The 15,101-nt window shown below is 40.8% G+C and overlaps 1 protein-coding gene across 2 annotated transcripts in view; it reads right to left on the minus strand.

Moving 5' to 3' along the window:
* LOC120921142 (cytosolic phospholipase A2 delta-like) overlaps positions 1 to 15,101 on the minus strand; it is a 90,004-nt gene that overhangs the window by 30,335 nt on the left and 44,568 nt on the right. For both annotated transcript variants that reach the window (XM_040333827.1, XM_040333826.1), the window contains one exon: positions 3,074 to 3,111. In XM_040333827.1, coding sequence (XP_040189761.1) covers positions 3,074 to 3,111 — 38 coding nt within the window. The remainder of the gene's footprint in view (positions 1 to 3,073; positions 3,112 to 15,101) is intronic.

Consider the following 15,101-nt stretch of genomic DNA (forward strand, 5'->3'; position numbering starts at 1 on the left):
GAAAGGGTACACGTGTATCAAACAGCAGAACCAGTAGCAACTCCGGTTAATTTAAAGCGGGGGTTCACCCAAAAAAAGATTTTTTTAACATTACATCTAGCAGAGCCAGCATACTAAGGACATTTACTTTCAGCAGGTAATTTTTTTTTTTCTCCGTACATACCTTTATATTCAGTTTTTGTCCAGGGCTTCCGGGTTCCGATGACTGCGAGACTGGGCGTTCCTATCCTTCGGTTCGATGATTGATGGCTTGTGAAACAGGTCACCTGTCGCACAACGCGCGTCACCAGATGTCGGGAAATAGCCGAGCTGCGAGTCGGCACTATACGGCGCCTGCGCAGTCAGCTCTACAAGGCAGGCGCCGTTTAGTGCCGACTCGCAGCTCGGCTATTTCTGGAAATTTGGTGACGCGCGTTGTGCGACAGGTCACCTGTTTCACAAGCCGTCAATCATCGAACCGAAGGATAGGAACGCCCAGTCCCGCAGTCATCGGAAACCCTGAGGCAGGGATAGGAACGCCCAGTCCCGAAGTCATCAGAACGTGGAAGCCCTGGACAAAATCAGAATATCAATGTATGTACGGAGAAAAAAAAATGACCTGCCGAAAGTAAATGTCCTTAGTATTTTAGGGTGAACCCCCGCTTTAACAACTCAAAAGCACAAAATGTCAGTAATCCTTGTGGAATGGAGCTGGGAGAGACCATGTATGACATTATATTTAGATGTGAATTCAATACTAATACAACTCAATACATAAGTATCTAAACCCAAACCCCAAAAATGCTTTTTGGCAGCTTACGAGTGTACAGATGTGGTGGCCACATTATTTTTCTTTTACTAGGCTTATTTTATTTTTTATTGTCACCTAGTGATCCTGTCAGTATCACACTTCCTGTCCTAGGAGGTACAGTGGTGTCACCCTAGGCTGCAGATAACTTTGTTTGAGATATCAGTTTAGTATACATTTACAAAGAAACTGAAATTCTGGTCAACTGTTATTTTTTGTACTTGCAGAAAATGTTTTTAGCCTGAAAAAAGAAAAAGAAAAAAACGAATGTAGCCACCACATCTATGGACTGGCACACTGAAATGTATTACATTTGCACACAAATGCTCGGGTGCATAACTCACAGCCCAACTAAAGGAAAAAAAGGAAGCTGCTTTTCCAGAAACTCATTAAAAAAGAGATCAGAGGAAGAACACAATACAAGGAAAGCACTGAACCCTGGCAGAGTCATAACACTGATCTCCAGATGAGTAAAGCATGTCTATATATTGTTAAAAAATCCAAGGCAAACAGGTAACCAGGAAAATCCCATAAACAGAGGTGCTAGCCCAAGAAAATTACTTAGAGGAGACCTTATGTGTGACAGGATGACTCCAGGAAAACCACAGAGGAACTGGCTGGGCTGGTAGGGTGAAGCACACTGCGGGACTCCAATAGGGTTGTAATCCAGCTGGATGGTTCCAAAGGACTAGGATGGAGGTCCTGCGACCAGGGGGTAGCCGACACCAGTGGTCCTGGTGTCCCCGGTTGGCCTTGCTGGTCGCAGGACCTCCATCCTATTCCTTTGGAACCATCCAGCTGGATTACAACCCTATTGGAGTCCCACAGTGTGCTTCACCCTACCAGCCCAGCCGGTTCCTCTGTGGTTTTCCTAGAGTCATCCTGTCACTCATAAGGTCTCCTCCTCCAAGTCATCTACTTGGGCCAGCACCTCTGTTCATGGGATTTTCCTGGTTAACTGTTTGCCTTGGATTTTTTTAACAATAAATAGACATTCTTTACTCATCTGGAGATCAGTGTTATGACTCTGCCAGGGTTCATGGTTTTCCTTTTATTGTGTAATGTATTACATTTGCACACTTTGATTTGAATATCCTTTAAAAAGAACAAGCTGAAAGAAATATGTATACTGTCATTGCTGATTTCTCGTTTGAAAACCCTTAATGAATGGCTGTCATACTGATCCAATGGCTTTGATACTTGTACACTGGAGCCATAGCTCCACAGCAAGCTTGCATATCAAGAGTTCTTGAAGTAAAAATAAGGTGCTACAACCCAAAAGGTAAGGAGTTCCTCTAGAGCTGTTGGGTGCAGGATGAGCAGTTGCCCGGCTGCAAACACAATAATAGAAGAAGATGATCCACAACTCCACACATGCTAAAGTCTTCAGATTTATTAATGTTCCATAAGGCCTTGTACACACGACCGAACATGTCTGCTGAAACTGGTCCGCAGACCAGTTTCAGCGGACATATCCGACTGTGTGTACAGCCTAGCAGACAGGTTTCCAGCAGACAAAAGTTTTAAAGCATGCTTTAAAACTTGTCTGCTGGAAACCTGTCCGTCCGACATGTCCTCTGGTTAGTACACCTGCGGACAGAAATCTCCCGCATGCGTCAAATGGATTCGACGCATGCGTGGAAGTATTTTACTTCCTGGTTTGGTGACGTGGCGGCGTCAACGTCACCGCCACGTCACCGCGCTGTCTGTCCACGGGGATTTCGGTTTGATGGTGTGTACAGCCATCAGACCAAAATCTCCCAGCGGACATGTCCGATGAAAACGGTCCACGGACCGCTTTCATCGGACATGTTCTATCGTGTGTACAGGGCCTAAGAGAGACACAATGTTCATGCAGTAAATGTTAATGTAGTTCAGCCTTGTTCACAACAAATTTGTGAAGCCAGCATCAATAGACCCTCCAGTACCCCTTGCCATTACATTCAGTCAGTGGCGTGCTGGAGGTGCCGGAACTGCGCTGAAAAAAAGCCCTGCCCATACATCTCCTAATGAAAATGCCACCTGTCTGGCTGTCATGCTAAGTCCTAGACAAAGAAATAATATAAATGTCCCTCTGACTTCCCTAGCCTGTAGGTTGTGTTTTCTGTGAGCATCTTATAAAGTAATGAAGCAATTGGATGAGCATGGAAACAGTTGGATCAGAAAGAGAACAGTAATGACAGTCTCTGTATTTGATACAATAAAGACTTCCTTTTTGGACAAACAGTTAAAATAGAAGGAATAATTCAGGGGGATGAGTACAATGATTTTTATTTAATACTTTACCAATCTTTAGCTTTGAGTTTCACTTCCAATGGTCTGGCCTAAAGAAGGAAATAGAAATAAAAGGATGAAAAGACTTTTCCAATGTACTCAAGTTTTGTAGCTTAAAACAACTTTTTACAGTACCCCCAGGCCCCCACCACCTTTCCTCCCTATTATATAGTACGATTTACATACAACTTATCAAGGGGCTGCCATGCACTTAGTGCTCCAATCAAACAAATATGACTGGCTGAAGGTAATGTTTTTCTCTGAACTGTAACAGGTAGAGCTGCAAACCACGTGTTCCCTACTGCTTTTCATTTCCCAGTGCTCACAGTAATCAGTGAAAAGCATTAAATGGTATTTGAACACCGCTTTACAGGGTCACAGATGAGCTACAGAGGAAGACAGGACCTACAATGCAACCTTCCACTGCTACTTCTTCCTCCTCTTCTGTGCTGTAATCATCTTTATGGATGTGCTAGGAGACATGCTTAAAAAAAAAAAGTGTATATATATATATATATATATATTATCAAAAGGCACCTGCCTTTACACGCACATGAACTTTAAAGTGATTGTAAAGGTTCGATTTTTTTTTTTTAATAACAAAAATGTGATACTTACCTCCACTGTGCAGTTCGTTTTGCACAGAGTGGCCCCGATCCTTGACTTCTAGGGTACCTCAGCAGCTCTTGCGGCTCCTCCCCGTATCAGATAACCCCCTAGGAGAAGGGCTCTCCCGGGGGGGTTACCTTGCGGGCGCGCTCCCTAGTTCATCATTCGGCGTCCATAGATGCCAAATGTAGGACTTGGCTCCGCCCCCCGGCACAAGCGTCATTGGATTTGATTGACAGCAGCGGGAGCCAATGGCTGCGCTGCTATCAATCTATCCAATCAAGAGCCGTGAACCCTAGGCAGAGGAAGAGCACGTCTTCGGCGGGAGAAATTCCAGGGCTCAGGTAAGTAAAGCGGGGGCATAGGATGCATTAAGGTGGAAAAACACGAGGGTTTACAACCCTTTTAATGGTATCCCAGTCTAATGCCCTGTACACACGATCAGTTTTTCCGACAGGAAAACCGTGTGTTTTTTCAGCAGGAAAATGGCTCAAACTTGTCTTGCATACACACGGTCACACAAATCTTGTCTGAAATTCCGAACGTCAAGAACGCAGTGACGTACAACACGTATGACAAACCGAGATCAATGAAGTTCAATAGGCAGTTTGGCTCTTCTGCTTGATTTTGAGCATGCACGTTTTTTTTCTTGTCGTAATTGCATCCAGACGACCGCGATTCCCAATAGGATTTTTTTCTGTCACGAAAATGTAGATCCTGCTCTCCATCTTTTCTTCTCACAGAAAAAGTGTGATGGAGCATACACACGGTCGGAATTCCTGACAAAAAGCTCACATCACACTTTTCTTGTCGGGAAAACTAAACATGTGTACGAGGCATTAGTCCATGGTGTTTAATATTAAGTTGGCCCACCCTTTGCAGCCATAACTGCTTCAACTCTTCTAGGAAGACTGTTCACAAGGTTTAGGAGTGTGTCTATGGGAATGTTTGATGATTCTTCCAGAAGAGCATTTACGAGGTCAGGCACTGATGTGGGTGAGAAGGCCTGGCTCGCAGTCTCCGCACTAATTTATCCCAAAGATGTTCTATCAGGTTAAGGTCAGGGCTCTGTGCAGGCCACTCAAGTTCCTCCCCCCAAACTCGTTCATTCATGTCTTTATGGACCTTGGTGGAGGGGGGATTGTGGTGAGAGGTTGTTTTTCAGGGGTTGGGCTTGGCCCCATAGTTCCAATAAAGGAAACTCTTAACCACTTAAGACCCGGACCAAAATGCAGGTAAAGAACCTGGCCAGTTTTTGCGATTCGGCATTGCGTCGCTTTAACTGACAATTGCGCGGTCGTGCGACATGGCTCCCAAACAAAATTGGCGTCCTTTTTTTCCCACAAATAGAGATTTATTTTGGTGGTATTTGATCACCTCTGCAGTTTTTATTTTTTGCGCTATAAACAAAAATAGAGCAACAATTTTGAAAAAAATGCAATATTTTTTACTTTTTGCTATAATAAATTAAATATCCCCCAAAAATATATAAAAAAAACATTTTTTTCACCAGTTTAGGCCGATACGTATTCTTCTACCTATTTTTGGTAAAAAAAAATCGCAATAAGCTTTTGTCGATTGGTTTGCGCAAAATTTATAGCGTTTACAAAATAGGGTATAGTTGTATTGCATTTTTATAAAAAAAATGTTTTTACTACTAATGGCGGCGATCAGCATTTTTGGGACCATTGTCATTTTCACAGTAAAAAATGCTATAAAAATGCATTGTTTACTGTGAAAATGACAATTGCAGTTTGGGAGTTAACCACTAGGGGGCGCTGAAGGGGTTAAGTGTGACATCATATGTGTTTCTAACTGTAGGGGGGCGGGGCTGGACGTGTGACGTCATTGATCATGTTTCCCTATGTCAGGGAACAGACGATCAATGACAGCGCCACAGTGAAGTTTACACACAGCTCTCCCCGTTCTTCAGCTCCTGGCACCGATTGCAGGACTCCGGTGGCGATCGGGTCCGCGGGTCCCGAACAGGTACGTGCTTGTGCCCAGCCATGCCATTCTGCCGACATATATGTGCAGGAGGCGGTCCTTAAGTGGTTAAGGAATCAGCATACCAAGACATATTGGACAATTTCATGCTCCCAACTTTATATGAACAGTTTGGGGATGGCCCCTTCCTATTCCAACATGATTGCGCACCAGTGCACAAACAAGGTCCATAAAGACATGGATGAGCGAGTTTGGGGTGGAGGAAATTAACTGGCTGCACAGAGTCCTGACCTCAACCTGATAGAACACCTTTGGGATAAATTTGAGCGGAGACTGCGATCCAGGTCCTCTCTTCCACATCAGTACCTGACCTCACAAATGCACTTCTGGAAGAATGGTCAAACATTCCCATAGACACACTCCTAAACCTTGTGGACAGCCTTCCCAGAAGAGTTGTATCTGTTATAGCTGAAAAGGGTGGGCCAACTCAATATTGAACCCTAGGGACTAAGACTGGGATTCCATTAAAATTCATGTATGTGTAAAGGCAGGCATCCCAATACTTTTGGTAATACAGTGTATATCACTCAATTGTGTATCAGACTTGTGTATCAGCATTAGCGTATTCAGTTGTTAACAGCAACTTACTGTAGTTTTACCAGATAAAACGGTAAACTATAAGTACTCTGTTACAATATTTTATATCTAATTGGTTTCAAATTGCAGTTGGTATGAGCCATTTTTAACTCTGAGCCCTAAAAGGCATATTAATAGTAAGAATAGAGAATGAATTCATCATTGCATGCTGCTGATACAGGGATGTTTGGCAATCTATCAGACTGGCATAACAGTTACATAAGAGGTTCAGGGCTGGCGCAAGGGGTGGGCAGGAGGGTGGGCTGCCCTGTACACTGTGGTATCATGTGATGTGTTGGGCGCCAGCATTTGTGCTGGAAAGGGAAATTTATGGGGCGGCATGGGGTAAGTATTTTTTAAGGAGGGGAAATTTGTGGGTGGTACTAAGTGAGGATTTAGGGAGATTTGTGTTGGGAGGGGGGATAAGGGGAAGACGGTTTGTGCTAGGAGGGGGGGTGGGGGAGGGGACTTGTGTAATAGGAGGGGACATTTTATAGGTAGAGGATTTGTGCTAGGATGGGTGATTTTTTTTTTTGGTGGGGAGGGGCATTAGAGCTGGGGGGATGGGGGGGGGGCAAAGATTTGTGCTGTCAGCGGGGATCTCATTGGGAGGGTATTTGTACTTGGAGTAGAGGGGATTTATGCTTAGGTGTAAGTATGCAGATTAGTGCTCAGTGATTTTTGCTGACACATAATGCTCAAACATCTTGGCACAGTTTGGCATGCTCACCCTGGGCCCTAAGTGATCTTGTCCCTGTACTGAGGAGGTATACGATCTAAGGCATCTAGGTCATCATCCATCATCAACACTTTAAGCCCCAGTTGTAAAGCACCAGTAAAAAAATACATACATAAATAAATGATGACATGAGCTTTATAATCGGCTTGCTTTGGGGCTCTAAAGCAGGCAGAAGAATGCCATGTATTGCAATGATAAATTTAAAAAGCTTTTATCCAGGGGAGCCCAGCTTTTGTAAAAAAAATCGAATGTGGTAGTTTTTTCTAATTTAGTAGATTTTTTTCAAATGTGGTAGAATTTTTTTGAATGCAGTCGATTTTTTCTAATCTAATTACATTTTTCAAATTTTTAGGAATTCGGTCAAATTTTTTTCAAATTCTAATATGAAACTAATCTTTTATAATCTTTTCTATTCAAATACGATTTCATTCAATAAGAAATTCGAATTTCGTATAAAATGAATTCAAATTCGAATAGAAAAGATTAGAATAGAATAGAAAAGACAAACAAGAGAATAGAATAAAATATAATATTAATTATAATTGATTCTATTCTGTTCTATTGTTTTTCTAGTTTATTAACTTTTCTATTATTTTCTATTTTATTCTAATATTTTCTATTCCAATTTGATTTCATTCTATATGAAATTCGAATTTTGGAAAATGGTTATATGTAAAAAAAAATCGAATGTGGTAGTTTTTTCTAATTTAGTAGATTTTTTTCAAATGTGGTAGTTTTTTCTAATTCGGTAGATTTTTTTCAAATGCGGTAGAATTCTTTCGAATGCAGTAGATTTTTTCTAATCTAATTAAATTTTTCAAATTTGATTGACTTTTTAGGAATTCGGTCAAATTTTTTTCAAATTCTAATATGAAACGAATCTTTTATAATCTTTTCTATTCAAATTCGATTTCATTCAATAAGAAATTCGAATTTCGTATAAAATGAATTCAAATTTGAATAGAAAAGATTGGAATGGAATAGAAAAGAAAAACAAGAGAATAGAATAAAATATAATATATGTTATAATTGATTCAATTCTGTTCTATTGTTTTTCTATTCTTTTATATTTTAGCTTCCATAAATTTTAATTATTTTCCAATCTATTCTAGAATTCAAATTTATACTATTCGAATTTCGGAAGACTGTCATGTTCTATTTTATTACATTCTATTAACTTCTATTCTATTCTTTTTGATTCTATTGCTTTATTGTTTTATATTCTATTTTATTGTAGTTTTTAGAAAATCGATTTCTATTTTTTCAAATTCTATTTGAATTTGTTTTCAAATTCGATTCGAATTCGATTTTCGTTCGCGCTTTTTCGAATTTATTTAAATTTGTTTATTTTGTAATTCGGAAATTCGGATGCATACGAATTTCCGAATAATGAAAAATTTGTCCGAATTCAAATTCGTAACGAAACGAAATGCACATGTCTAGTCTGACCATGTGTGTGCCCCATCTGAGTTTTTCCATCGAAAATTCAGTTCGTCTGCATGGAACTCCGATGGAGAAAAAAACATGCATGCTCAGAATCAAGTCGACGCATGCTCGGAAGCATTGAACTTCATTTTTCTCGGCTCTTCGTAGTGTTGTACGTCACCGCGTTTTGGACGGTCAGAATTTGGTGTGACAGTGTGTATGCACGACAGCTTGAACGGAATTCCGTCAGAAAAATCTTTTGGAGTTTATCCCAATGGAAATTCCGATCGTGTGTTCGGGGCATAAGGGGCTGCTGCTAGAAGTCATAGGGCCCCGTACAGACTTCCTGATGGGCCATCCCCAACCCCCTCTCCCTGGGGTGCAGTGAAGCTGCACTGACTTTATCCGCCTATGCCCCAAAAATTAAAAAAATAAGTCTCTCTTCTGTTCTCAACTCCTGGGTCCCTCTATTGACCTGATGGGTGCCAGGGAATGTAATTTAAGCTCTGGTAAGCAAGTAGGAGTGAGGGTGTGGTCTAGTAAAATCCATGTATTCATTTAGGCAGAAATGAACAATAAAACTGCCCTGGGCCCCCCTTGTTTCGTTGATTGAGCCTGGGCCCAGTACAACAGGACTGGCTGTACTGCCTTATCAGCGGCCCTGGGCTCCTTTGACTACCTGTCTCTTATAAGTATAAGTGTGAAGGCTCTCATTAGGGTTTATGTTTTTATAGGAATAATAGTTTTCTCGCTTACAAGCTAATGCTCTGGATTCAATATGTCTTTAGTCACCAACACAGAACAAGCATGTAGATCAGAAGTTCTGGCATTACTCCAACTTTCCTGATCTGTATGTTTTTCTCTGAAGCCTCATACACACATCCGAGGAACTCGACGGGCGAAACACATCGTTTTGCTCGTTGAGTTCCTTGTGAAGCCGCGGAGGATCTCGGCGAGCCAAATTTTCCCATTCCCGTCAAGGAAAAAAAGACATACTTTCTTTTTGGCCTGACGAGATCCTCGACGGTTTCCTCGTCGAAAAGTGTACACACGACCGGTTTCCTCAGCAAAAAAAAACCCCAGCAAGCTTCTTGCTGGTTTTTGCCGAGAAACTCGGTCGTGTGTACGAGGCCTGAGTCTGTGTCTCAGTAAGTACTGAAGCCAGAGACAACCAGATAATTAGCATTTCTCTTAATACAAGTAGAGAGGTGGGACTTAGCCCACAAAACACCAATTAAGATTCAAAATAAATGCTAACATCAGAATTTCCACATCCAGTCTGCACATGCACAGCAGATCTCCAAATCAGTCCTATGGAATGTCCATCACTATTGGACTCAGCGATTGAAGGCCTGTCCATAGGAATGAATTGGAAATTGAATTGGCATTAGCAGACTGGCCAGGAGACTTTCTACAAAAGGCTGTTTGCCACTAATGTTGAGCGGAATACGCCATATTCGATTTCGCGATATATCACGAATATATAGCCGAATATTCGTGAAATATTCGCTAAAATCGAATATTCGTGATATTTTATCACAAAAATTTTTTTGCCAAATTTCGCTAATGCTAATGCGAAACTAATTGCGAAATTTCGCTAATGCGAATGCGAAATTGATTGCGAAATTTTGAAACATTCAATTTCACCTGCCCTTTGGAAAAAGTGTGGTTTTACGTAATGGACCCTGCAACTAACAAGGTATTAATAAAATAAATACATTATTATATAGATTTGAGGGTTTACTTTGACCAATTTGTATATTGATTAGTTTAATTAATATTGAATAACCATAGATTTGGAAAATACAAGTAAACCGTTTACGTTGACATCTCTTAAATGTCTTTATGTTAAACAGGTATTATTCTCATTAAAGAGGTGAAATGCAAATGATGATGACACGGGACAAAAGATGGAAAATTCTTTGAAGATGTGATACACTGGAAAAACGCACAGAAACACTCCACTCTCTCCTATGACAACTGTGGTAGGAGAACTCTGATTGGCTCTGATGCAAAAGAAGGGCGGAGAAAGTATTCGCGAATATTCGGAAATCGAATATTCGCGATTGCGAATATTCGGCAACATAAAAGGCTCGCCTCAGCTTAGCTACTCGGCCCAGGGTCTCTAATCATACCAGCAATGCTTTTAGACGTCGATGGAGATCACTAGGATGTGATCTGTTTTAAAAATAAAATTGAAAAAATACGAATATTCGGAATAGCGAATATTGGCCGCGAAATTTGAGTTATTTGCGAATATTCGAATATGCCATATTCGTAACGAATATTCGCAATGCGAATATTCGTGAGCAACACTATTTGCCACCCAGTGGCTCCAGAGCAAAGATGTGGAACACTTGTCGGGCTTGCATGGGGAAGAGGGACATTTTTTAAAGGATAACTGTTAGGCCTCGTACACACGACCGAGAGTCTCGTCGTAAAAGAAACGTTGTTTTCCACGACGGGTTTCTCGACAGACTTGTCGAGAATCTTGTCAAGCTTTCTTTGCATACACAGTGTCAAGACAAAATCTCGTCGTTCTCAAATGCGGTGACATACAACATGTACAATGGCACTATAAAGGGGAAGTTTGATTCCACTGGCGCCACCCTTGGGGCTGCTTTTGCTAATCTCATGTTACTGCGTGTTAAGTAAAAGTTTAGTGAGAGACGATTCGCGCTTTTCAGTCTGTTACAGCGTGACGAATGTGCTATCTCCATTACGAACGCTACTGTTACCGAAGGTGCGCTCCCGTTTCATACTTTATTCTGAGCATGCACAGGTTTCTAAGCATACACACGAACGTGTTTCTCGTCGTAAACCACCCCGACGAGAAACATTGAGGAAATTGAGACTCCCGGCGAGAAACACGTTCTCTTTTTTTCTCGTCGAGATCCACGACAGTTTTCTCGACGAAAAACATACACACGACCGTTTTTCTCTGCAAAAATGCTCTGCCAGCATTTTTCTTGATGGATTTTGCGGCGGAAAACAGTTGTGTGTATGAGGCCCAAGTACATCCATTTTATTAAAACAGCAACAACACTAAAGTACCTAATAAAATGTATTTACTACTGAGGAAGGATCTATTGAGGAATGTAAGATAGAGGTTTCTGGCATTGAAAATATTATTGGTTCAGGAAAAAAATCTGCTTTGCAGTTTTCTCTGGACTCTGATATAGGATGCATTGCAAATTAAAACACAGTCTGATTTTAAGGGGACCTGAGAGGATAGACAAGAAATCCTAACAATTTCCTTTTAAACATCCAGAAAAGTGCGATCAGGAGCTGAATACAGCAGAGGCAAAACAAAGAACAAAGAACCTAGTCTGGTCACTGGAGCTCCTCATAATATAGTCTATGCATATTCTTTTAAGGTGTGGGGGGGCAAAGTTGTGTGAGCACTGGAAAATAAACTAAGTAGGGAGCCAACATGGACTAACCTTAGGCCTCCAGAGTCTTCGAGCTTTAAGGAAGATCATTGGTGACCAGCAACTTGGGGTGCTTTTAGCCTCAGTTTGGCTCAAAGCTGAAGATCCTCCTGGCTAAAAGTATGGGAAGAATAAGACAAGCTCGGATCTGCTAAATGATTATTGTATGCTCCATCTCTACAGATAAGAGTTAAGGCACATGGGCATTTTATTTCATTTAATAATTATTTCAAAAATAAGTTAGAGAGTGGACCCAGTCCGATTACCGGGCTCTCCATATAGTAACAGAGTGGGACTAAACATTTATCTTATTGTGTTTTACATTGCCTTGGTGAAATAAACCAATAAATGTGTATATTATGTCTCTTATTATCCACAGTTGGTCCCGATGGAAATGGGGGAGGACTCCTTAGTGCTGCTTATATAAAGAGCTATGAAGGGGGTGAGGAACAAGGTTCAACAAAATCTCAAAACTTTTACTAATGTTCATGTGCCAGGACTCTTATAACAATAGCATTACGGACAAATGTACAAACTTAACTAGAACTTACCCCCTTTCCTCCATAATGAAAATAATAGAACACTACACTACACGCTGCTCTTGGACATATAAAAGACAGCAAGCAGCTGTATCTTGTTCTTTGCTGTTACATTTGCTAAAAGTGTGTAAGACCCCTAAGCTCTCTCACCACACACCTATTAGAATTTTGAGGGGGCACACTTTCAGCACTGATGCTCAAGATGAAAAATAAATAAATAAATTTGTATGGTAAATATGAAGGATTGCATATTCACCTATCGCTGGCCAGAAGGTGGATCTCTAGGCTCCTAGTCAAATGTTTGCCAGGCTGATCTTGCCTGCTTTGCTGAAAACAACCTGCTGTTTACCTCAATCTCAACTTAAATAGCCAATTCCAATTTCTTTCCCCCTCTCTGGTCTGTAGGGTTTCATATAGACTTTCAAATATAGAAAGACTAGAGATAGTCTGAAGGCAAACCACTTCAACCATGAACTGGTGTTTAAAAAAACAAAACACATAGTGCTCTTTGAATCCAATGCCATGATTGTAGCTTATTAAATATATATTTATAAAATAAATATGTCAAGTAAATAAAAGAAAAAGATGTAAAACAATTTAGGAAGGCAAAGTTGAACAAAAACTATTAAAATGCAATGCAACAGTGTGTGATTGTCTTACAGTGGTTGCCTTGCCATTGAATGTTACAGTGTAGGGGAATACAGGAGGATAATAAAGGAAACTTGGATATTTTGTCAGGTATAAAAAAACAAAAGGATTTTTTTTTAATTATTCATTACTAGGTTAGTTGGGGTTTCCCAGTAGCCCTACACAGCTTAGAAACGTATCATCGTATCTTATGGTAAAATTAATGTAAAATCAGCATTAATTAAATTTAATTACATTTTTACTTTTGAATAAAGCAGTGAGGGGTAAGACTCTGTTAAGTTCTTATTGCTGTCTGTGTCCCCACTGGGGGATTGTCACAGCTCCATTTTTTCTGGTGTCTCTTGTTAGCATAACAGAAATCAATGGCCGGTCACCAGAGAAAGAGGTGATGGAAAATCCAACAATGGGTACAGCTCTTAATAAGGGAATTCCCCTCACTTTGGGGAAATTTCCTCTCATTTCCTGTTGCACCTCTGTGACCCGACGTAGAGTTAAATCTCCCTAATAAAAAACAGACCACAAATACTACCCAGACAATCAACCATACTCTACACAAAACAAAAACAGAAAAGGTTTGGCCATAGAAACACTAATATATTTTATTTGCTTTGGACAATACATTTTTTTTTCTGACAAATTTAGCTAAGGAAATGTTCTTATTAAAAAATATGCATGCCTCGGCTTCCCCCAGGGGGCAGCGAGTAAGTGGGAGTGAGACGTTGGTACCTTTGGAGATGAACAATGGGAGGAGGCCTTGCAGGCGATATAGACATGCTCCTTGAATGTAGCTCAGCGCTTGTCACAGCTGTACATAGTCCTCAGAGTGCACTTTAAACCAGCTTGTTTAGGATGGGAGTGAGATCAGACTCAAATTGTCCTAGATGCATGAGGGACCATGGGGACCTAATTCACCTCCTGTGGCGTTGCCCCAAACTACACTTGTTCTGGAGGGGGTATTGTCTATCATAAATAGGGTCTTTCAGGTCTCAATACCGACAGACCCCGAAAACCATGCATACTGGATATTTTGGACAATATCCCCGTCAATGACAATCCTAAACAGGCCATAGCTAGAGCCCTGTTTCAGGAACATTGGACATTGGAAGGCGGTTGACCCCCCAATGGTGAAAGAGTAGATTGGCCAGATGGGGGACACTATACGCTTGGAGAAATATATCTTCCAACATAGGGGACGCCCTGGGAAATTTGATAAGTTGTGGTCACCCCGGTTGGATACCCCGGGCCTCTCCCCAGTAGATCTTGTGATGGACAGATTGCTACTTTAAGTACTTATGCTAGGCTGAGAGAGAACGTGTGCAGAGTAACCGCTGTCTAGTAAGGTGCAGAGGGGTAAGTCACACTGTGTATAGGTGATGTATAGGACTGAAGTTACCCACACCTAATGCTGATGAGAAGTGAGCATTGTTTGTGCTGACCATGTCTAATGTACTGCCTGTAAATGGAATTTATGACAGAAGATGTTGTCTTTACATGCGCTGTAATGTCTTTTTTTTTCTATGTTTGTTTTCTAATACACTTCTTTGAGATAAAAAAAAAATATATATATGCATGCCTATCCTGATGCATAGTATCCTAAAGACCATCAGGAATATTCCAAAGTAAAGGAGTAAGCCACGAACTTCATGCAGGTGAAGTGGCTATATTTTATTATCGAAGGACACATTTAAATCCCTCTAGTACCCTAAAAAAGATTTTGTATGTTTTCTCCACCCCCTAGGTGTTCTGGTTTTCTCCCATATTGCAAAAAGAAAATAGAAAGCTAACAGCCTAAAAAGCACCAGCTGAGGGAATGACTTGCACTTCTGTTGAGAAATTTGGGGATGAATTTCCCCACAGTGCTTGTGTCACAGAGGTTAGTTATGGCTTGTTTTAAAATGGAATTAAAGTTAGTAAATGAAAATATGCTAGAAGTTAGGGTTTTGGAGCAGAAGGGACATGAAAAGTCTCTTCTGCCTAAAAACATCATCCACATCAAAAATTTTACTAATATTAAGTAGCCAAAAAATCTGAGTCCTCTTTTACATCAGGGTCCCTATCATATTTTC

The sequence above is a fragment of the Rana temporaria genome, chromosome 13 (assembly GCF_905171775.1).
Source record: "Rana temporaria chromosome 13, aRanTem1.1, whole genome shotgun sequence".
NCBI lineage: Eukaryota > Metazoa > Chordata > Amphibia > Anura > Ranidae > Rana > Rana temporaria.